The sequence below is a fragment of the Myotis lucifugus genome, unplaced genomic scaffold, assembly GCF_000147115.1.
Source record: "Myotis lucifugus unplaced genomic scaffold, Myoluc2.0 scaffold_188, whole genome shotgun sequence".
Lineage (NCBI taxonomy): Eukaryota > Metazoa > Chordata > Mammalia > Chiroptera > Vespertilionidae > Myotis > Myotis lucifugus.
In genome coordinates, this window is record NW_005871236.1 from 2,012,086 (window position 1) to 2,036,633 (window position 24,548).

A 24,548-nucleotide genomic window follows, 5' to 3' on the forward strand; every position below is an offset into this window, starting at 1 on the left:
GCACGGGGGGCAGGTGGGGGCAACCAGGCTGGCAGAGGGGGCAGTGAGGGGTGACCAGGTCGACAGGGGGGAGGGCATTTGGGGGCAACCAGGCTGGCAGGCAAGTGAGCAATTAGGAGCCAGTGGTCCCAGATTGTGAGAGGGATGTCCGACTTCTGGTTTAGACCCGATCCCCAGGACCGGGCCTAAACCAGCAGTGAGACATCCCCTGAGGGGTCCCAGATTGGAGAGGGTGCAGGCTGGGCTGAGGGCGCCACCCCCCCATGCACGAATTTCATGCACCGGGCATCTAGTTTTATAATGGACCTTAAATATACTAGTTACCTCCCCTTTGTCTGCTATTCAATGCGGTAGAACTTTGGTTTGAGGTATGCATGTGCATGTGTGCGTGCATATGTGTGTGTGTGTGTGTCTGTGTGCATGTGTCATAGAGAGAGTGTGTTTATGAGGGAAATGTTAAATTTACATATTTACAATTCTCTAGTTATATTTACAAATTTTAAATGGGCTGCCTGAGATCCAAGCCCTGGTGTCTCTTATTATTGTACCTCAAGTACTTTCTATTAAACTAAATGGAAAGTATTCTCTGCTTTGATTGTGAAAGGAACTTTGCAAGTCAGTAGACATGCCTTTTAAAAGCAATAAAATGAAGCTGTCAGCCATTGCAAATGGACCAAGATGGAGGTCACATGACTAAACCACCCCTGCACCAGGCAGCCTCTGATGTATTTTACTCCAGTTTCAACCTATTAATCAGAGTAGTTGGAAGAGCAATAATTTAAATGTTGCAGTAATCAATTCCATACACATTAATAGAAGCTACAGTCAAACTTTGCCACACCACTGACTGCATTGGAATCTTGACAGGAGCCCTGAGGGCCATGCCTAATTTGCATTAAATTTACATAAAATTGTAAATCAAGAATACATGAACACAGCCCTAATATTTGTTAGTGTTTAGATCTTGTTAGATAGATTGAAATTGCTGGTGGTTTGACTTCGCTTGCAATAAAATTGTGCAGCTGATCAGCTTTGTTCTCATTCTGCAGTTATGGGGAACAGGACCCTAGAGAGCTATAGTTTGGGAGCATGTGTATGCCATTTAGGGTTTTCATCCTATAAAACCATGACTCAGATGTGTCCTTGGAAACCCCAATCTAGAAGCAGATTTTCCCTAATGACTTTGCAGATCCTTGTCACTGGATTTGCTCATAAATAACTTGCCATTAGATGGAGACACAAACTACATAGAAAGCTGGCCAGCGGAGAGGATGTCAAGGCCTCTGGAAACTTTTATTTTTCCAAACAACATTTGCTATCATGAAAACAGATAGTTAGGGATATTATTTAGGCTGGGGACAGGTAAAAATCAAACCTTCAGCAAAGTATGCAGTGCTCAACAGCATGAAAAAGTGGATTTCACATGGTTCTAAGCATGTGTGTGTTCTTGTGTTCCTGTTTCATCTTATTCCAATGGTTGCAGCCTTTGCTGTGTATTTTCACACTGAGGGCTAGGAGAAAAGATTCTCACCAAGGGTACTGGCTCACAGTGGCAAGACTCAACTCTATATTCTCCTTAGTCTTCTCATTATAAGTCTATCCTTTTAGAGAAAAAACAGATACTTAAGTGCCATAATACATTTAAAAGTCTTCCTTTTCTATTTTTAGAAAGTATTATGCAAGTATTTTGTACATCATGATTATTCAGTGCCCCGCACCTCACCTATCCTATCATTTTCTTACCTTGCACAATCAAGTAAACTTGGGAGGTCTTGGGCTCATGCTGTGTCTGAACCGAGCAAGTGTAGGAACCCTCATCATAGACATCCACCTTCTGGATTCGAAGACTGTATTCCAGAGAATGGCGTTTCTCCAGCTCCACCCGGGGGTCCAGAGACCACTTGTCATGCCCAGCAAAAATGATGCCAGAACGGTTCAGCCAGGCCACTTTTGAGTTCTTGTCTTCTACAATGCACCTGGCAGAGCAGAATAACAACATTAGAGCTTTAGCCATGCCTGCATCTGCATTCATTCTTCACATGATTAGACTCAACAAGACCAGTCAAGAAAAATATTTAATGCAGGATGAACCATTGCCATGTTCTTTCTTAGAGTCTTAAATATCATCACTAGTTCTTCTTGAAGATCTAATTACCATTCAATGGGTAGATATCATTACATTAGACTCAATTCAGCAATAAACAATCCGAGTATGAGTAATGTAGGCAAAGTTAAATGGGTATTGATTTCCCACTGGATTATCTTCTTGTCTAGGAAAAGGTCATTCACACAGAACTCCATCTGTTTAAGTAATTTTGAGAATCAGATGATTGATAATGTGGCACATTTCCCCAGTTTTGAATTGTACTTATTCTTTCATAGCTATTTTCTTGTGTGATGGTATATTTAAGTTATGCCCCACCACGGTAGGAATTAGATCAGATTTCAGAGTTTGCATCTGATCTGTATGAGTTTGGAATGCCTACTCCCAGGAGTGAGGCATGTGTGAGCAAGTCCAAGTAGGTAGATAGGTGTTGGGTCAAGGTCATCAGAGTTAACTAGCATCATCTTGCCTAAGTGTGGTTCCAGCTGCTGAGGGCAGCAGGGTTGTAGCTGGCAAGACAGCTTGCTACCAGCCTTTCTGAGCCCATTAGTATGAATTCAATCTTTTGTGGGAGATGAAGAAACCAATTTTACAGTTTCTATTGCAAGGATGATGAAAGAAAAATGTTTATTTAAATTATTATTTTAGAAACCTAAAAGTCTCTCCCTGAAACTTGAAAGAAAAGGGCAAAGAACACAGACCACTGAAGAAGGGGAAAATACTTTACATGATACAGTTTTTTCAATTATATCAAGAACCTGGAAATGAAAAAAAAACACACACAAAAACAAGCAAAAAGTTTTCTCTGTTTCAGTTTGGCAAGATTTATGTGTACCCCATAGGAAGATTGTCCCAGACTTTCTTACAGCTGCAGAGCCAGCTGCTCAGCACTCTGGGGCTTGAGGGATGGACAGAGGAGCCAGGAATATGACAACAAAACAACCAAAACACCATATTCCCTTATATTTTCCAAACTATGTCAAACCCAGGTTTCCTCTCAGGTCATAACAGGATGAGATTCCACTCCCATGCATAGACAGGAAATTGATGTCCTACCCACAGGCTGTCCACAGTAGGGATACAGAGGCTGATTTGTATCTTTCATAAGGAGAAAGGCTGAGTCTTTTAAATATTCCTATTGTGCAGAAGATCTCCTTACCCCATTAATTTTTGTTGAATTATGTATTTTATTTAGCATGATTATCTTATTTAATTAGTTGGGTGCCTTGATATGCAGGTCTTTCTTTTCTTCTCAATCTATTTATTTTCCTAAAGACAGGCAAATGAAGCTATCATTTAGTATCTCCATTACTCAATATGTGTTTCTCTACCATACAGATATTACTGGGATTAATTAGATACATTTGATAATTAACACTTCTGCAAGAGGGAGTGCAGAGCTAACTTCATGGATACTTGCTGCTTCTTTCCAGACTCAATTTTACTTTTTCTCTTCTTTCCTTTTATGGCATCATTTCTCTGTCCTTGTTGATGTTTGTGGCACGTCTCAACTTAGAATCATTTTTTTAATTAATTAACAAGCTGTTTGCTATCTTCTAGATCATAAATGAAGTTGTTCATGCAGAGTTACTGTGTTTTTACTTTTGACTGAGAAGAATGGAAATGTACCTCTATAAATGTGTTTTAAATTTTCTATCACATTTCTCCTACCTTTCTCATCTACACTGCTCAACACAGAAGCAAGCAGATATCATAGAGATGGACTTTGAATGCTGTTTAGGCCAGCACATGGTCCTAATATGTTCATTTTGGATAAGAAGATACCATATAATGCATTATACACAAAATTGGCCCATCAGTCAAATAAAGACTGAGATTTTGCCTAATTCATTAAGGTATCTCCCAAAACTAATCTGGTGTAAAACAGTAAAATTTGTCAAATGCCTGTCATGTGAATTAATAGTATCACAATGTAGACACAAGACCTATAGGTACAAAAATAGGTTTACCGTTGTGAGTACAAGAAACACAGAGTTTATTCTTGCATTATTACTTATTAATTATTGTATTATTTTCCAGACAAACAACTGTAAACTTACTTTTGCCCCACCCTATATATTCCACCCCACCCTGACCCCAACCTGAGCTCTATAGCATCCACAAATGAATTGGGTGAATTTTCTTATCAGCACAAGATAGAGTATCTAAATCAGGTCTTTAGGGTCCTTTTGATATTTTAGCAATTTTTGTCCTTGGAAAAGTTAAAATTACCATACATATAATTACTCCAAATTATTCTCTGAGAGGAGACAGATATATATTACCTAAAGGAGTAATTGACTATTTCAGCAAAATTGCCAGACCCATAAAAATGCATCTTCTTGAAACAACATATTATATGGGAATTTTGCTATGACAATCTACATAACATCTTATTTTTACATTGTGTTTCATTCTTATTTAATTTTTTAATTTATCTTTTACATTGAAATAAGTGAAAGGTGTATTAGAATTCAAACATTTATACATATATTCACTCTTTTTACTAACTAAGTATAAATAGCCATCTCCAAGCACCAGAGCACAATGCAGTATTTCTTAAAAGAAAACCATTTTTCCAAATATTTAAGGGTTTTTTTTTTTTTTTTTTAGTAATCAATAGTTCCAAAGTAAATGCATTGACTATAAACTAGAAAATCATCTTTCTATAATTGACTTAAACTTTCATACTGAAAAATAAGCAAATGAATGTGCTTATTTCAATTTCAGAACTAATTAATTTTAGAATCTTGATATAAGGTAGCAACTTTTTTAAACCATAAGAAGTGAATGTAAGAAAAAATATGGTAAGAGTCAATATTATAGTCTCAGTTTGTAGAATTTGTTTGTTAAATAAAAATAACCAGTAACACAGGGTAGGCACAGAATGCATGGGTATTTGGTAATGAGAAAATACTGATTAATGCAGACCCAGGTTCCCAGCATGCACTGACTGGCTGATAAGCATCATGAGCTTGCATCAAGGAGATGAGTTGGCTCAACTGTGCATTTGGCATACCTGTAGAGCAAATGAAAATTCTCATGCTATGCCATCATGATACGGTAATAATGTATTATCCTGCACTCGATGCTGCTCTAGTGCCAGACAATCTACTTCAAAACTGGGTACCTAGCCCGGCTTGTGTAGCTCAGTGGTTGAGCGTCAACCTATAAGCCAGGAGGTCACGGTTCGATTCCTGGTCAGGGCACATGCCTGGGTTGTGGGCTGGATCCCCCGGAAGGGTCATGCAGGAGGCAGCTGATCAATGATTTTCTCTCATCATTGATGTTCTATCTCTCTCTCCCTCTCCCTTCCTTTCTGAAATCAATAAAAATATATTTTTAAAATAAAAACAACAACAACAAAAAACAACAACTGAGTACCTAATGACTTTATCTTCAAAATCATCCTTCACTAAATCAGGAAAAGTGTAAAGAGATATATTTTAAAAATATGTCAATGCTATGTGTTGTTTGGATTTAATAGAATGTTTCTTCCAGAAGCTCAAAATGTTGCAGCTCATTCCAGGATTTAGAAAGGATGGCACCCTAAAGAGAGCAGGTATTGCTGCCAAGAGGAGAGGGACAAAGGCCATCCCTCCACTCTAGGTGGGCGTTCTGGCAGGCGGCTGAAGACATGGCATAGCACAGAGTGCCACCTCTCCAGGAAATCTTCTCTCATCAGGATCCCATCCTTTTACTTGGCTTTTTCTTATGACCTCATTATAATCCACATTAAATTAGGCTTATTTGTACTAACCTTGCCTTATGAAATTATTAATGACAGTGAGCCTCTTGGAATTCACCTATGTAGCCCTAACAGTGCCTAGCAGCATAAACCCATCATGTACACTAAACATGTCAAACTTGCAGCCTGCAGGCCGCATGCCTTGTTTATTTGGCCCATGTTAACCTTTGAGTTTGACATGCTTGATGTACACAGTAGGTACTCACTGAAATGTGGAATAAATAAACTGAATTTAATAAAATAAATTGCTATTAAGTCAATTTTCAAATATTTGTTAACTAGAGGCCCAGTACACAAAATTTGTGCGGGGGGGGAGGGGTCCCCTCATCCCAGCCTTCACCCTCTCCAATCCAGGACCCCTCGGGGGATGTCCGACTGCAGGTTTAGGCCCGATCCTAGGGATGGGGCCTAAACTGACAGTCAGACATCCCTCTCACAATCCTGGACTGCTGGCTCCTAATCGCTCACCTGCCTGCCTGCCTGATCGCCCCTAACTGCTCCCTCGTCAGCCTGGTCACCATCCCTAACTGCTCCCCCGCCAGCCTGGTCACCCCTAACAACCCCCCACTGCCAGACAGGTTGCCCCCAACTGCACCCTTCCTGCTGGCCTGATTGCTCCTAACTGCCCCACCACTGGCCTGGTCACCCCTTACTGCCCCTCCTGCCGGCCTAGTTGCCCCCCACTGCCCTCCTCTGCCAGCCTGGTCACCCCTAACTGCACCCCCACTGCTGACTTGGTCACTCCCAACTGACCCCCTGCTGGCCTGGTTGCCCCTCAGCCTGCTCTTCAGTCGTTTGGTCGTCCCTCACTAACCCCCCTGCTGGCCTGGTCACCCCACACAGCCTGCTGTTCAGTCGTTTGGTCGTCCCTCACTAACCCCCCTGCTGGCCTGGTCATAGGCAGCCATCTTGTGAGGGTGTAAGGGTTAATTTGCATATTGCATCTTTATTATATAGGATTATATAATAGGCACAGAATAGATGGATAACTATTTTAAGTTTTCTTAAGAAATAAAATGATCAAATACAAAGGGGGCATTTAAAGAGAATTATTGAGTGTGGTATTAAAATTAAAGCAAAAGAGAAAAAATGCACTGACTCCAATATGATAGAATATCACCCCTGGGAATTAAATAATCTATATTGTATGTGAAAAACAACAAAAAGAAGCATAAGGCACTAGATGAACATTTAGTGGATGGCCCATTTTAACCTTGAAAGCAAAAATATCAGGTGGGTTACTTATCATAACTATGAATCAATAATATTATAAAAACCATCTTAAAAAATAACCAGAAAGGCAAGCAAACAAACTTCTATCTTCCCTGTTCAGTATATCTAAATTCATAAAACTGTCACAAAATATCAATACAGCGATAAAAATCTCAAGCATTGGATCTCTGTGAACATTTTACACCAAGTATATTATGCACCTTATACAAACAGGTACACTAATAATTCCACTTTTACTGTATAAGTCTGGGGATTATGTTTCCAAAACAATGAATCTAATTGAAAGCAGAAATGAAATGCTAAATTCCACTTGTACCAATTATTGATTGCTCAATAGCATATTTACTGACAGTATATCCATGATGTAAGTGATACACGTCTACTAGATATTAAGCCTGTTCATTGCTACTAAAAACATCTTAATTTTTTAAAAAATATATATTTTATTGATTTTTTACAATTTAGAATTTATCCAAACTTAAACTTTCTACTATTTCTCAAGAGTACATAATAACATTGATAACAAATAAATTACATTTTATTTAAGCTCTCAATAGTTATCTGCCCTCATAATTTTTTAAATGTAAGGACTGAGGAAACAGGCCGACGCTCTATCCCCTGAGCCAAACCAGTTTCGGCACATCTTCATTTTTTAACAAGCATTATTGGTTAACAAGAACATATCAATTTAGAATTTATCCAAACTTAAACTTTCTACTATTTCTCAAGAGTACATAACATTGATAACAAATAAATTACATTTTATTTAAGCTCTCAATAGTTATCTGCCCTCATAATTTTTTAAATGTAAGGACTGAGGAAAGTGGAACTGGCTGGATAGGGAGATTTGTTTCTTTTTTAAAAATATATTTTTATTGATTTCAGAGAGGAAGGGAGAGGGAGAGAGAGATAGAAACATCAATGATGAGAGAGAATCATTGATCAGCTGCCTCCTGCACCCCCTGCACTGGAGATCTAGCCTGCAATCTGGGTATGTGCCCTTGGCCAGAATTGAACCTGGGACCCTTTGGTTTGTAGCCCGACGCTCTATCCACTGAGCCAAACTGGTGAGAGTGAGATTTGTTTCTTAAATTAAGAAAGAACAGTTAGATGAATGGCTATCAAGTGGGGGCAATTTGTGCTTCCAGATGATATCTGACAATACTGGAGACATTATTGGGTTGTGACAACTGGAGGGGGGAGGTTGCTACTAGCATCTAGTGGGTGGATATCAAGGATGCTGCTAAACATCCTACAATGTAAAGGACAACCTCCCCTTTCCACCCGCCCCATACACAACAAAGACATATTCCATCTAAAATGCTGACAGGGTCAAAGCTGAAAAATCCTGAGTTAGACTTTGATCTCTTTGTTTAAATGTCCAGAAACATGGGACAAACAACTACAGAGCACAGTCTTTTCTCATAGGCACATGCTTCTTAATTTACAGAGAACTAAATTGCCACCAAACCCCCTGAATATATAAGTTCATGACATAGTGATGTTCTGGTTACAAGTTTATTTTTTTCACATTTGTGATTCTCCCTCTTTTATAAGATGTGGAATAATTCAAGATGTAGATGGGAAGAAAGTCTTCAAGAATGCGTTGGCCATTTATTTTTATATTGTTTGCTTTGTAACTTTAAGGTACAAACACCCTAGTAAATCAATTCATTACTCTAGAAGGAAATATACTCGTTCTGGGAAGCAATTCCCAGCATTAAAGTATGGAATCAGAAAAAGTTCTAAGCAGAGGATGAAATAAAGCATCATGGAAATATCCCAGATTCTCCTGAGTCAAAGTCTGTAGTCTGACTTTATCACATTATTTAAAGTAAAATGAATTCCAACAACACATATGCAAACATATTTTTTAAAAAATAACAAATCAGTTAAAAACCAAATTTAAGGAATTTTGAATTCATCATTTTAGATCATCTCTGCTTTGTTACCATGTTCTAAGATTAAACTCAGTAGAAAATAAAAGAATTGTGGGGATTCTCTACTTGACCTCAGGCCACCTGTGAAGCCTTGTCTGCAATAAAAAGCTTTGGCTCTCTATCTGCCTTGCTCCTGTCTCTTCCTCTTTCCACACTTGACTTCTGGCTTTGAACCCTGCCTGCTCTCTTTGTCTCATCCTCTTATTCTTGTGAATGACGTCTCTCTTAATCTTAATCCTTTTGAACCAGAAACAGATCTTAGTTTGATGATGGTGTATTTTTCTAGATTCTGAATTTTGGTCCAATTAACACCATGATAGTATCTACTAGTTAACAGTGATGGCGAACCTATGACATGCGTGTCAGAGGTGACACGCAAACTCATTGTTTTGGTTGATTTTTCTTTGTTAAATGGCATTTAAATACATAAAATAAATATCAAAAATATAAGTCTTTGTTTTACTATGGTTTCAAATATCAAAAATTTTCTATATGTGACACGGCACCAGAGTTAAGTTAGAGTTTTTTAAAACGCTGACACGCCAAGCTCAAAAGGTTCGCCATCACTGTACTAGTATATGGTAGGATCATATCCTCTCACTCTATCTGCTTTGCACACATTGATGTACAAGAGCCTGCATGCACATGTGTTTATACACACACACAAAGTAGTGATGGAAGTTCAAGAGAGGGTTAGAATATGGAGGTAATGAACCACAGGAACCAGATGTGCATGACTCTATCACTGGCCACAATGATTCAGGAATCTGAACACTGCTGATGGAGTATTATGGTAAAAGACACACTGTTTAGTTCCTGAGGATTATTTTGGTTCTGGCTTTCAGTATATTTCCTAGTGAAACACAGGTAATTCATTTAACCGTTCTGTATCTTAGTTTTTTCACCAGTAAAATGAGGCTAATGATACTTGCCCAAACCTCTTAGAACCACTTTTATGGTAGTTCTATGAATAAAAGGAGGTGATGTACATGGAAACATTTCACAAGATGTAAAACAAGTATATATGCTTATACTCAAATTCTCTTCTGGTAGAGTATTATAGACAAGAAGAAAATATTCATATACAGAAATGATTATAAAAGATATAGTGATTTCTCTAATCATTCTAAAAGTTTATCTCTTTAGAGAGTATAATGACACCTACTGAATATATTATTACCCAGACTTCTGATCAATTATATATTTCCTTAAATTAGTTATTTGTGCATGCCATATTGACAAAACACCCTCTCTGTGATTGGGTACTACTTATGAGAATAGTGGATCACCTATAAGAGCAAGAAAGAATCCATAGTGGTAAACAGTAAAGCCAAGTCAGGCTGTGTGAGCCCTGGAACAATGGAAAGGCCTCCCTAAATATGCTTTTTGTCTCTTAATATCACTAGGTAGCCTCATGTCCAATCATACATGTATTTTTACATATATAGATATATGATATATACATTGCTGTATTTTCAGGTTCAATTTCTTGAAGAAACATAAATGTATATTCCATGCAGATTGTATAGGTGAGGTGAAGGGTAAGAATAGAAGGAACAGAAGCACCAAATTTCAGTGTTGAACATGCCTGGACAAACCATCAATTCTAGGACACTCTGTGCTTCACTTGTCATCACATCAACTGTATCATCTCTACATTTACATAGAAGAAATAAATGAAAAAAGGAAGACAGAAATTATAAAAAAGAGTGCAGAGTTGAGGCTGAGATCCAGGGAAAACTCGATTTCTATCTCAGTCATAGCTAGAGTTAGGATCAATCCCAGGAACATTTACAAATGCTTGGAAATAGCTTTCCTGAGGTCTTTCCAAGAGTCTTGTTCACTTTAGAAAAATAAATCAGCATCTTTGAAATTACACCATAACTCAAGATCCCCATTTTCTTGTCAGTGATGAGGTAGAAAAATTACAGGCTCCATGGTTTTGTAGCTTTGGGCAAGTAACCTAGCAAAGAAGGCAGCATGGTGGGGTGGTAAAGGGTTCAGGCTGAGACAGTTTGGGGCTCTGCTTTCTACCTCCATCACATGATCATTTTATGATCTTGGGACCTTTGATTGACCTCTCTGTTCCAACGTTTCCTCATCTGTAAAATAAAGACTACAACAGTATCTACTTCAATGTTGTAATGTCTAAGTGGGTTAATTTTAAACATATAGAGCAGCGCCTAGCCATAAATGTGTCCACTATTACTAAAGAGCTTCCGTTTTTCCTCAGCAAAACAGGAATAACAATTACCTTATTTTATGATTGTGATTATTAAATGGGTTAAATGTAGAGCACCCAGTGAGCTTCAAAGAGTCTAATAAATTTTTGTGCTGGTCACTTTCAATAATTTGAGTCATGGACAATCATTCTGTAGAAACCCCATTTTGGTGGCTAAATCCAGCAATCTCTAGATTTTGTTGTTTATTCCAATTCCTCTCTTATTAGTAGGCACCTCTAGTGAAACCTCCATTTAGGGCCCTATGTTTTCTTGCATCTGGTCAACAACTGGTCCCCTAAAGCCCATGAACATTACATCAAAAGCAGAATGATGCAGTGTGATGCTAGTGCAGCCGTGTAAATTGAGGCTCTGATGCCAGCTCTGGAACATTTTTAAAGGACTTTGGCATACCTGTGCATAGGCAGCCCAGACCTTAAATGCCTCACCACTTTTAATCAGATCCAGTTAGAACACACATAAGGATCTCTCTTCAGGGCAGCCCAAACAGAGGAACACAGCTGGTCCATGCTGTATTTTGGGATCTGCTGATATATGATTGGCAGAATTGGGGTTCTTCCTTGATTAAATGAGGCATGCTCTATGCTTTGTGGACCTTCATGTTCCAAGAATATGTTTATTCCTTCTCCTTCTCAATGTGTGAGAGGCAATTACACTCTCTCTGTAGTAGCAAGAAACTATAACCCTTCCCTCTCCTTTGAACTATGGGTTCTCTCCTTACTCCCCACTCAGTGGAGGAGGATGAGAAACAATTTCAAATCTTGCCTTTTTTTATTATTATTCTTGTTATGAGTCACTGTTCTGTGTGAAAAATCTCTTTCATTTACAATGGGGGGGAAATTTCCTTGAGTTTTACCTTTGAAAAAGTAAAAATAATCTTGGAATCGTGCCTCAAATTTCTATTTAAACATTTCACTTCCTTTGCAATAAAAAAACAACTCCATAGCTATTTAAAGAAAATGTTGTTACCTTCTGAGTCATTACAAAGTAAATATAAAAAATATGCTAAGTCCTAGAAGGAAAGAAAATATGCTCTATATCATGTAGGGTTTACTCTTTATCTTATTCCAGAAGTAAGGAGAAATCAATTATAATGCACTTAGGATAAGCATTCTGTTGTATGAGGCATGGCTATAAAGTCAGGGTTCTTTCTATAAGTTTCACTTGAAAACCCAACCCCTTACTTACTAGTCTTATCATAAACAGCATTATGTAAATTGTTATCATTGGAGCATTTAGATACAATTTGGATCAAAGTATGCCCTCTATACATGACAATTAATAGATATAGCATGTATGAAACATGAGTTAATATATAGTAACTAAGTAAATAATAGGTAATCAGATTGTCTATCAGGACTACATTTAGAAAAGGGCTCTGCAGTCTAGTTTGCCTTCACAGCAAGAGGCAGAAGTAAAAGAAATACAGGCGGATAAATATAAAGAGTAAAAAAGTCTTCAATTTTTAATGTACTTTGTAGAGACAAATGTGAAATAGGGGACTCTGGTAGCTGCAGGTTGAAGGAGCACATATCAAACAGATCTATCTTAGGCAAAGGAAATGTAGCAGTCCCTTCCTCCAGCTGACAAGAAACCAATAGATCACTGACAAATGCTTATGAATCACAAGGACACTTCTCACATGAAGAATTATAATCATAGTAATTTTTATGATGTCCATGTTTGCTTTTTCATTACTCACGTTCTACCTTACCTCACCTCCTATGTTTCTTATATTCAAAGTTATCTTTTCCTCCGCTTTCTCCCAAAGGGCATTGGTGTAAGGGGCCTTCACCCATATGTGACAACCTAGTGTTGTGTTTTTTTCCTTCATTTTCTCCCAATCACTTTATTTCCTCATATAAACATTTCTTTGAAGACTATAGTTCTTGAACAGATCAACAATCATGTCATGAATAGGACTTGGAATCAGATGATAAAATGGAGCTTCAGAAGTTACTGAGAGAATGGGCATGAACGCCTCAAGAGCTGATGAGTTTGAAGAGAGAGCCCATCTGGGTTCGCTCTTGTAAGGAACTCCCATACTCAAACTGGAAATGACACCTTAGATATAATCCATAATTTACATAAAGCACAGACCCTGTGGGGAGTGGGGGGAGACAATGGAGGTGACAAGGAGTAACTGGTGTCAGGACTTGGGAGAGAAAGTCAAAGGCCATCATCACCTCTTGTACTACTACATCTACTACATAATTTAACTCTGAAATTTCACAGCCAGGTTGAGTTAAAAAGGGAGCTGCATATGCTTTAAGGTGAAGGTCATACTCAGTTCTAGGAAGACCCCTATGATTCAAATGTACCATCTCTTTAGTCTGAGAGAATTTGTATTCCACTTCACCACCCTCTGTGTTTCCTGGGGCACTCTAACTTTGAGATTGTATTCCAGGAGAGTTATATACTCTCTAAACACCTCAAATTATGGCTGTTAAATGAATTAAATAAGCAGAGATAGGGGACGAGGTAACTCTAAGAAGAGATTAATAAAGCATTATTTTGAGCTTATTCCCCTATTTCTCTGAATTGCTTAGTGAGTAAATAATAGGTAATAAAACTGTCTACTAGGGCTAGCTTTCAAAAGGGCTCAGGCCCAGCTTGTGTGGCTCAGTGGTTGAGCATTGACCTATGAATCAGGAGGTCATGGTTGGATTCCCAGTCAGGGAACATGCCCAGATTGTGAGCTAGATCCTCAGTAGGGGGTGTGCAGGAGATAGCCAATCATAGATTCTGTCTCATCACTGATGCTTCTATCTCTCTCCCTCTCCCTTTCTCTCTGAAATCAATAAAAATATATTTTGACAAATAATAAATAAATAAATTAAATAATTTAATTAGTTAATTAATTAAAAGGGCTTTAGATGTAGTTTGCTTTCATTGTAAGAGGGTCAGTTCCTCTTACAGTTAAGACATATAACTAAAGCCTATTATTAGGATTCTCTGCCATGATTCTATTCTTTTATTCTGTATTCTTAATCTACAAAGTACTTTTAGATTGGGCAAGTTATTATAGAGAACCAATCTCAGATGTGCCCTCCCTTGTGAAGCACATTCTCCAATTTCCCAAGTTGTTCCCTGCTTGTGTTAGATTTTAATTCTTTGTTTTTCTGCCTCTCATCATTATTTAAGAATGAAGTACAGCCATGTCTTCTCAATATTTGCATCTCTATTGCCTCACAAAGAACCTGACACATAAAAACACTCAATAATTGTTTGACAGATGAATGAACATACTAAGATCTTTCTCATTTCACAGTCTTAAATATGTCTCTTTTCTAATATAATAGTGAAGGTGGAAGAATCTCACAATTCCCAGTGGTTTCACAATGAGGACTAACCACCTTCAACAACATACCCTAATGTCTATGAGTTAATGGAGGGTCTATGACTAAGTAATAACCAATTTCCTCACTAAACATCCTAATAAATATGGTCACTATGGTTATTTAAATAAGACTTGTTCAGTCTTTACTACTGGTAAGTTTGTTCCACATTTCTTTTCTCTAATATTATAAGATGCAATTTCCTCATTCTGAATGACAGTGTCCAAATCAGTAATCATGACAAAGCAAAACTTCCCAAAAATACAGAATGAGGGAAGAGTAAGCATGAAAGAAAATATTTTTAATATTTACAGTTGAGCTTATCTCTGTCAGATGGATAATAACATTGTTGCTTCTTATGTCTTATTCTTTTTTTTAAATATATTTTATTGATTTTTTACAGAGATGAAGGGAGAGGGATAGAGAGTTAGAAACATTGATGAGAGAGAAACATTGATCAGCTGCCTCCTGCACACCTCCCACTGGGGATGTGCCCACAACCAAGGTACATGCCCTTGACCGGAAGGGAACCTGGGATCTTTCAGTCTGCAGGGCACCACTCTATCCACTGAGCCAAATCGGTTAGGGCATATGTCTTGTTCTTTTTTTCCCTCTTTGGCTAGGTTTTCTAAAGTTCCTATTGTTACCTTCAGTCACAGTGTTCTCCAAAAGAACTTTGCTAAATGAAGTAACTATTATAGTTCATCATGGTATTGTTAACAAAATAGGCCTAAAATGGAGTCCCTTGTGCTAATTCCATGTCACCAAACCCCTACTTAATTCCTAACCTAATTGGGGTGCCATCTCTCCCAGGAATATAACCTAAACCCAGTCAATCTGGAATTCCCTGATCAGTAATAGTGAAGTAATCTACTTGATAGACCTCTTCCAACACCCCAAAAAGATGAGGCAATCTATAATTTATTTGCCCTTGTCCTTCTTGGCCTATAAAAAACTTTTCATTTTGTAAAGTTTCTAGACATCATACTTGATGGGATGCTGCCTAACTCATGAGTAGTTGAATAAAGAAAATTTGATCTTTCTATTTAATCAGTTGAATTTTGTTTCTTTTTTATTGATTTTTTTTTTAGAGAGGAAGGGAGAGGGATAGAGAAATAGAAGCATCAATGAGAGACATCATTGATCGGCTGCCCCCTATTGAGGATCAAGCCTGCAACCCCAGCATGTGCCCTGACCAAGAACTGAACTAGCAATCTCTTGGTTCATGGGTCAATGCACAACCACTGAGCCACATCGACCGGGCTGAATTTTATTTCTTAATAGTATATTCTTATATTCGAACATCAAGAATAATGATGTAGATGGCCTTATTCAGAAGCAGAATATTTCATTTCTTTACTGTATCAATCACTACATTTATTCTGTCTTGAGACTAGAATATTGTGATCTAATAGACATGGTATAAATCATACTTTTATTCATATTTCTGTGTCACTTCTCATTCCATCTCTTTTTTTTTCACAGTCTGTATTTAGAACCACTAATTTATATGTCTTTTCCTTTTACTCTCATGTAATGTGAATCTCTTAATTTCTACAAACATTCTCCTATCTGGATAAGACCTAGTGCCATGTAACATGATGCTTTTCATTATAAGTATACTTCTGCTAGACTATAAAATTAAGTCAGAGTCCCTAATTTCTCTGTTTTAAGTATATCAGTGCAGAAATGATTTAAGTGCATGAAAATCCTGCGGATATTCAATAAAATATTTATCTAACAATGAAAGTAACTATAAATGTACACTTTCTATGGACCACTCTACCTCTATATAACACCTGGCTCACAGATTACTGAGACTGAGGTAAACCAAATAGGAACTTGAGAAAATCTGTCCATAGAGAACAGAATCAGATCACAAGAGGGCAAAGGATGTATGGTTTATGACGTAGATGCTTTCGCTAAGTGTGCCTACACTGATTTTGCTCCTACTCACTGAGATCTACACAGGGCATCTGTGGCCCCAAGAGAACTCAGTGTGCGCACAGCCAGTGACTCCAATCTGATCATTTCAAAACCCTTTGGCAGTTTTCACTTACAGATTTCCCCTAATCATTAGTCCTTAGCAGCAATAAAAATGGCAGGAGAAAAATAAAGCAAGATCAAAAGATACATATTCAATGCAAAACAGCTCAGCCTGTTAGCCTCAGGCAACAAATAAGTAGAAAACATTTTCCAAAGTGAGTTTCTGAGAGGCTGATGTTAGAGGCAAATCTGCCTCAGGCAATGCTAGCAAAAATTAACAACCCAACAACAAAAGCAAACCAGGTCTGTATCTTTTGTTCTTCCACAAAGCTCACCGGTCCATCATGTGGGAAATGTAATATTATTTTACAAGGAAGATTAGAAGAGATTAACAACCTTATATATAAGCTATTAACCCTTTCTATATTGCTGTTGCTAAAATCCTTCATTTTTAAACAGCATAGGTCAGATATGAGGTTGCACAGGACAAAGGTATTGTAGAAAAATAATGTTTGCTACAGTGTGATCCTCAGCAGACCATCCACAGGTGAACTACTGCAAATTTCTCTAAAGTAGGAAAATGCAATTAACTCTTTGTCACTCTAAAGTACTAAACCTGTTCATCCTACCTTGCCAGCAGGAGGTTCCAGGTGTGAGATCACACCACAATCTCCACAAAAGACCTTATAGCTATCCCACTTCTTCTTGATGTGAGATGAAAAGCTAATAAGAATATATTATGGACCAGAATCATTCTTTTTTTTAATATATTTTATTGATTTTTTACAGAGAGGAAGGGAGTGGGATAGAGAGTCAGAAACATCGATGAGAGAGAGACATCGATCAGCCGCCTACTGCACACCTCCCACTGAGAATGTGCCCGCAACCAAGGTACACGCCCCTGACCGGAATCGAACCTGGGACCCTTCAGTCCGCAGGCCGATGCTCTATCCGCTGAGCCAAACCAGCCAGGGCCAGAATCATTCTTGACTTAACAAAAGCACTTTTACTTTCCATCCTTGGGAAACACAGCCATAGCGGAAGCATAGCATTAGAAGAGCCATGTGTTTGTGTTACCTGGTCCCAGGTGCTTTCTCAGCAGACTCCACAGTTAGAACTAGGGCAGGAAATGTGCCTGAGCATCAGCAGGCACAAAGTTAGAAGAGCCGACTACTCACTAAAAGGCTTTTGAAAGTTTGACTAGGTGTGAAACAGCCGACTGAAGACATTTCTAGGGCTTTTGGCTAAAGGAAAAGGTATTTTTCAATTTGCCTGGAAAAATGTTTTGCCACAGCTAATGATACACGGGATGGGATAAAGAAACAAGTGTGGTTGGCCAATCATTTGAGACTGTTCCAATGACAATAAAAGCATAATGCGATAGAACTAACTGCCACAAAGACCTCCCAGCTTCCTGTGCAGCCCACTACTGCCAGGCACATCCCTCTGAATAGAAACAGTTCTGGACAGACGGTAGGACAGTTGGCTGTGGATGGCTACACAGCTAAGCAGGCACTGACATTGAGAAATAGTAGCACAGGTAGTAAATGTCTTCCTTTGATCAATAAGAAGTTTTATTTCCTCTGGTTGGTGTCTAACAGAAGGCAACTCCTGATACTTGTGGGTTCATGAATTTGTACTGATACGAGTTAATTCTTTATTTTTATCAATGCAATTAGAGTGTTCAAAGAGTTTATTTAGAATCACGTGGTAAATTATTTCAAAATCTTTCCACTTTGAAGCTTGGGCCTACAATCCCCATTTTCACAGTCATACAGCTTATGATCTTAGTAGTCTGTTGTTTTGATTTTCCTTCCTTGTCCCTCCTTTAACACTAATTTTTATACATAGGTTATGAAAATTTGTTTAGTATTTTGTTTGCACAGATTTGCAAGCCTATTTTTTTCTACTCTGTTTCATTATTTCTGCTAATTTGTCAATTATTTGGGTAATGGCATTCACTGTCTTTTCACTACTCTCCTGATAAGAGTTTTCTAACAGAGGAGATATATTGGCTGGCTGTTTTAAAATGTGCTTTCAGAGAGGTTGAGGCGGCTGTAATGGATGTTGGTGCAAAATCAAGAGGACTCCAGCAACAAGTTGGCAGCATGTGAAAGGCACTCTGCTTCTGCTAACTAGCACTAAATTTTCAGAGGCAGAGTTAGGGAGATGAATAGAAGGGTTTAGATAACAGAAGACAGCTTCTCCTCCAGTGTGTGAAAGATCATTACTCAGTGGGATTCACTTGGACGGAAGCCATGTGCTGTGGTGAGGCCTGCTTTCCTGCAGGGATAAGTGTTCCTAGCTGGATAACAAAACAGAAAGTTGCATTCCAACTGGAATGCTGAGTGACAGAGAAACTGAAGCTCCACAGATGCTTTCACAAGGGAGCTCAAGTCCAGGATTTCCTTTAGAAATGTGGATCCCGGGACCACAACTCATCAAAACCAATCTCTCTTTTAGTGATAGAGCGTATGCAAAGATATGTACCTTAACAGAAGGCTCAAGTGTGTGATGAAGGGCAGGTGGGAGAGAACAGAATTCAGCTTGACTAAGCTGTCCTAAACCAGCTAGTACATCTTTCTTTGGAACCCAGAGGAGTAAGTTTCCAACTAACTATGATAAGAAAAGTAATGCAAGATCTAGGAGTTAGAATGGCTCACAATCTGAAAAACAGTCATCCATTTAACAATTAAATGTAACAACCCCTACTCAACCCTTTAGTATTTTCATAGATGGGATTTTTGACCCATAGGGCTCATATCTTTAAGGTTTTTAGAAACATTGTAACTAGCCTAGGAAGTTTGTAATTAGAACGACTGGATCTGGTGGAATCTGTAAGGCAGGTCTGCGGGTCCTGGGAATTGGTAGTAGTTAGAGAAGGAAGGCAGGAGAGAGTTTGAAATGAAAACCATCAGGGAAGTTAACCATGCTCTCTCCAGGGAATCTTCTTTCAAAGGCCTGGGCCAACCCACCCCACAATATCTTTGCCAATATCTATGTTTATATTTCCCTTTTACCCAACACGAGGCCATTTTAATAACAAAAATTTTAAATCTATTAGATAACTAATAATTGATTCAAGTAACTTATTTTTACTCGCATGACTTTAGCCTTTGACAATTTAAATTTGAGTGTCAGTGCATATTCATATCCCTGATAATTATTGGACTCTCTGCGAAGATTCTGAAATATTTTTCTAAGTACTAGTGAGTTAAAGGTTCTGAGATTCCAGTGTTCAGATGCTTTTTTTAAAAAATGTATTCGGGCAGAGGAAGGAAACCAGAAATGTATCTACAACAATAAACATGAGAGAGAGTGTGTGAAGTAGAGAGAAAGAAGGGACGCAAAGTCAATGTCAGAGAATGTGAGAAACAGAGTGAGAAAGAGCAGAGAGAAAGAAAGAGCTGTTACAGAGCAGCTATTACAGAATCAGATAAAGGAGTGTATATGAAATGCCAAATAAAATCCAAGAGTCTATATGCCTTGTTTTAAGTAGGAGATAAAGAAGAAAGCAACAAGAGTTTTTGTGTTCAGACATGTTAAGTCATGCTTTCTCTCTCATCATTCAAATCCACCACCTCCCACCCCCTGTAAAACAGCAAACTTGAAGGAGCAATAAGAAATGTAGGGTAGAGAAGTTTAGAAATTCAGAAACATTTTCATTGTGGGTTTTCTGATTAACAAATAACACCTGTTCTGCACCAAAACTTCAGATAACATAGAAAAGTACAGATGAAATAAAATCAATCAGAATATGGATAAGGCTTATATCTAGTGATTTATATTTAAAGTGATTCAGTCACAGTTATGTTTAATTAGAATCATATTGGGCTTATGATTTATATATGTATACACTTATACAGATCTACACTAATAAAAGAAAACATGCAAATTGGTGTCACTTCGCTACACCCACCAGCCAGTTGGATGAGTATGCAAATTAACCCAACAAAGATGGTGGTTAATTTGCATACATAGGCATCCAGCGGCCTGGGTCCCGGGAACATCATCAGCACCCAGGTCACTCTGAGGTAGGCCCTGTGTGGGCTCTGAGCAGCCTAGGAAGGGCCTGAGACAGGAGGGTCCTGGGCAGGCTGATCGGAGCTGAGGGGGCCCCTGCCCAAGCCTAAAGCCTCAGCCAGAGCCGCAGGGGCAGAGCCGGCGATTGGAGGGAGCTGGGGGCCCCTGCCCAGATCTAAAGCCTCGGGACCTAGGCAGGGGCGGAGCCAGCGATCAGAGGGTCTGGGGGTCACCTGCCCAGGCCTAAAGCCTAGGCCAGAGGCCTTAGGCCTGGGCAGGGGCCAAGCTGGCGATCGGTGTGAACTACAGAGGAAACACCTTTTCTGACCGCTCATTGGCTAAGTTCCCTGTATGCCACAGGTAATATTCTTAGTAACTTGGGTAATAAGAATCCAAAAAGTTATCTAGGGTTTTTCCACCACACTCCTGGAGAAAAAACAAAAAACACAACTAAGGTCTGATGCTGGAGGGCTAAGAAATGTCATATCCTGCCCTAGCCGGTTTGGCTCAGTGGATAATGCCTCGGCCTGCCCACCGCAGGGTCTGGGTTCAATTTTGACCAAGGGCATTTACCTAGGTTGCAGGTTCCTCCCTGGCCAGGGCCCAGATCAGGGCTCATGCAGGAGGCAACCAATCAAAGAGTTCCTCTCACTTTGGTATTTCTCTCTGTCTTTCCCTTTCTCCTCCACATTCTCTAAAAATCAATGGAAACATATCCTCAGGTGAGGATACAAAAAAGAAAGAAAGAAAGAAATGTCATATGCTATGAAAGTATGAAAGACACATCTTGAAAATGCCTAAAGAAAGTTGTCACTTTTTCATGGTGAAGGGACTGGAGTCTGTGTTGATGAAAACACCTTGGTGGCTGTGGTGACTGGCAGTGGCTGCAGCAGCGGGGTGATGGGGCTGGTGCCTTCCCCTGATCAGCTGAGTTGCCTCCCACAAAAGGGAGGCCAGACTGTGGCTTAGGCCCACTCCCCAAGGGGAGCAGGGAGCGGGCCTAAGCCATCAGTAGGACATCCCCTGCGGGCTCCCAGTATGTGAGAGGGGGCAGGCTGGGCTGAGGGACTGCCCCCTCAGTGCACGAATTTCGTGCACCAGGCCCCTAGTATATATATAATGTTGAATTCTACTTTTAAAAATGATTGTAGCCCCGGCCAGGCCAGGTGACTCAGTTGGTTAGAGCATCATCTGGTACACCAAAAAAAATGTGGGTTCAATTCCCTGTCAGGGCCCTTACCTAGTTTGTGGGTTTAGTCCCTGGTCAGGATGGGTATGGGAGGCAATCAATCACTTTATCTCTCACATGGATGTTTCTCTCTCTCTCACTCTCTCTCTCTCACTAGTCAATAAAACATATTCTCCAGTGAGGCTTAAAAATGATTGCATTAGACAAATAGTACATGTTAATCATTGAATAATATAACTTCTCTCTTACCTACTTACCAATTAGCTCTTGAAGGTGTTCCCTTAAAATAGTACTCCTGGGACAACCGCACTATTGCCTCTGTAGTACAACATGCATGAGGGTAGCATGATGTGAACTCACTCTTCTCAGTAAAGTTAAACTTAGGTGGGGGAGTGATTTCCCTAGGCCAGCAGCTACTCACCTCACTACCACTCTCAGGATTGTAACTGAGTCCTAGGCCTCCCTAATGACACTGGACTGTGTGTGCCTCCCCAGTGTATGTGTTACTGTGTGATGTGAAATTCCAAAGTCAGTGTAGTATAATGAGCAAAAGTGGTCTGAGAAGGTTAAAAATCTCAGCTCCACAACACATCAGCTATAATAACTTCGGAAATTACTTCACATCCCTTAAGTCTCCGTATCTCCTCTATTGGATTGTTTTTGGACTTAGTAAATCATTACATGCAAAAAGCCCTTAGAATAGTGTCTGGCACATGAGAAATAATTTGTAACTGTTACAAATTATTGTTGATACTGTCACTGTTGTTATCACTGTTATTGCCATTATATTTACTAGTCACAAAATAGAATGAGGAAGGATGGGATGTGAGACATATTCTTTTCTGAATCAAGTAGGTCAATGATTACAAGACACAAGGAATAATGAGGAGGATCTCAGGAATGTCCACTTGGACAAAAACAGCGACTGAGGTGTAATTTGCTGAGTTGACTTTCTAAATGGGAAGAAAAATAATAATAGAAGACCACATGGAATAAGCTCTGCATTCCTGGGAAGCAAGACTGATTAATACCACCTGCCCCCATCACCTCCTCCTGATTTTGTGTTCCAGGGAATGGCTAACTGCAAAGGCCCCGATGCTCTGATAGAACATGAGGTCAGATTCATCTCTATTCTTCTGCATGACTTCCATTAGGCCAGGATGACTCTCTGCCCCTGTGAAACCATGGCTCTCTTCCTTCTTCTTATTGCAATACTGCAAATAATATTTCTGTAACAGTCTGGGGCCTTCGTCTTTCACATGTGTCACAGGGTTCTCTGAGCTGGGTTACCCTTTAGAAAAGTGTGCTGGGAGCAGTGCCCAGAGCAATCCTGGACAGTGCACGGGATGGCAGACGAGGTTAGAAAGGAAGGCTTTATTTCTATTTGGTTGTGAGGCTGCTCATTATATTATTCCTTATTTCACAAAATATATGAATTTCAGGAATGCACTTTTTTTCTACTGTCTTAGTGACCACTATTAGAAAACCAGAGATCTCTGAATATAAAATAACCCTAAGATGTAGTAAAACTAGACACTTAAGAAAGCAGTAGTACCACATTTTATACTTTATATTTACAGGAAATAGTAATTCTGCTTTTATAAAACACTCTCAACATCTATAATCTTGGGATACCATCACAGTAGTCACACACTGAAAATACTGAAAGGGAACCCATTAGGTAGATGTTAGAATCCAATGGTCTGCCTACACTTTGGATCATTCCTCGGTGAGCATCATAAAGTTAGGAATTTGGCATTCTTTGTCTATTCAGTTTAGTCATTGTGTTAACAGGATGCAGAGTCCCTCCTTTTTATTTTGTTTTCCTTTATTTTACCCCACTGGGTTAACAGCTGAGTATCACCACTTTTAGTATATAGGATAACTTGCAAATGCAGATGCTTTCAATCGTATTTTATGAAGTGGAGGGAACTTTTTTGTTTATGTTTCATCTTGTGATAATTGTTTGTAGGTTTTGAAGGTTTTTGGAAACACTTTAAATAAAATCTTTAGTTTAGCTCAGAGTTTATGAACTTAGGCAATGGAAACAATGTGGCTTGCATTTGGAGACTTATTTTTTCTTAAAATAAGCCAATACATTTATGTTACTTTTTAAAAATTCTCCAATGAGGATATGTTTTTAATGATGTTAGAGAGAGAGGAAAAAAGAGAGAGAAACATTGATCCTTTGCCTCCCATATGTACCTGACCGGGATCAAACCTGAAACCTTTTGGTGTATGAGACAGCACTCCAGCCAACTGAGACACCTGGCCAGGGTATATATACACTTACCTTACTTTTAATAAAGACTGAATAAGGAGCAAAGTTGCAAGGGGCCTTAATAATAAATTGTGGGAAGCCACTGCTTGCCGATACTGTCATGAGAGTGCACCAAGGAACGCAGAAGGGCGATGGACCTTGGGCATTAGCAGGGCTGACGCTAAGCACTGATTGTTCGTGTTGAGATAGTGGTGGCTCAAGGCAATTCCCTAATCTGATCATCCTTTTACTGTTTACCAAATTTACCTTTGATATGCCTGTATGTATTGCTAAAGGGCAAATGTGTAGTCAAGTAAATAAAAGGCAGACCAGACCAGAAGTCGGTGTGTCTCTTCAAGAAAGAGGCTCCACCTGGCCCCCAATGCCTTCTAAATTTCTATTTCTAGTATAGCATTTTCATTTGCACGTCCGACCCTCCTTCAGATCCTGAACCCTGCCACGAAGGTCACGGCCTAAATAGTAAAGG

The 24,548-nt window shown here is 39.1% G+C and overlaps 1 protein-coding gene across 2 annotated transcripts in view; it reads right to left on the bottom strand.

Annotated features, from left to right (window-relative positions):
- The window catches only part of LSAMP (limbic system-associated membrane protein), a 619,697-nt gene that overhangs the window by 289,103 nt on the left and 306,046 nt on the right, over positions 1–24,548 (bottom strand). For both annotated transcript variants that reach the window (XM_006096845.3, XM_006096844.3), the window contains exon 2: positions 1,744–1,976. In XM_006096845.3, coding sequence (XP_006096907.1) covers positions 1,744–1,976 — 233 coding nt within the window. The remainder of the gene's footprint in view (positions 1–1,743; positions 1,977–24,548) is intronic.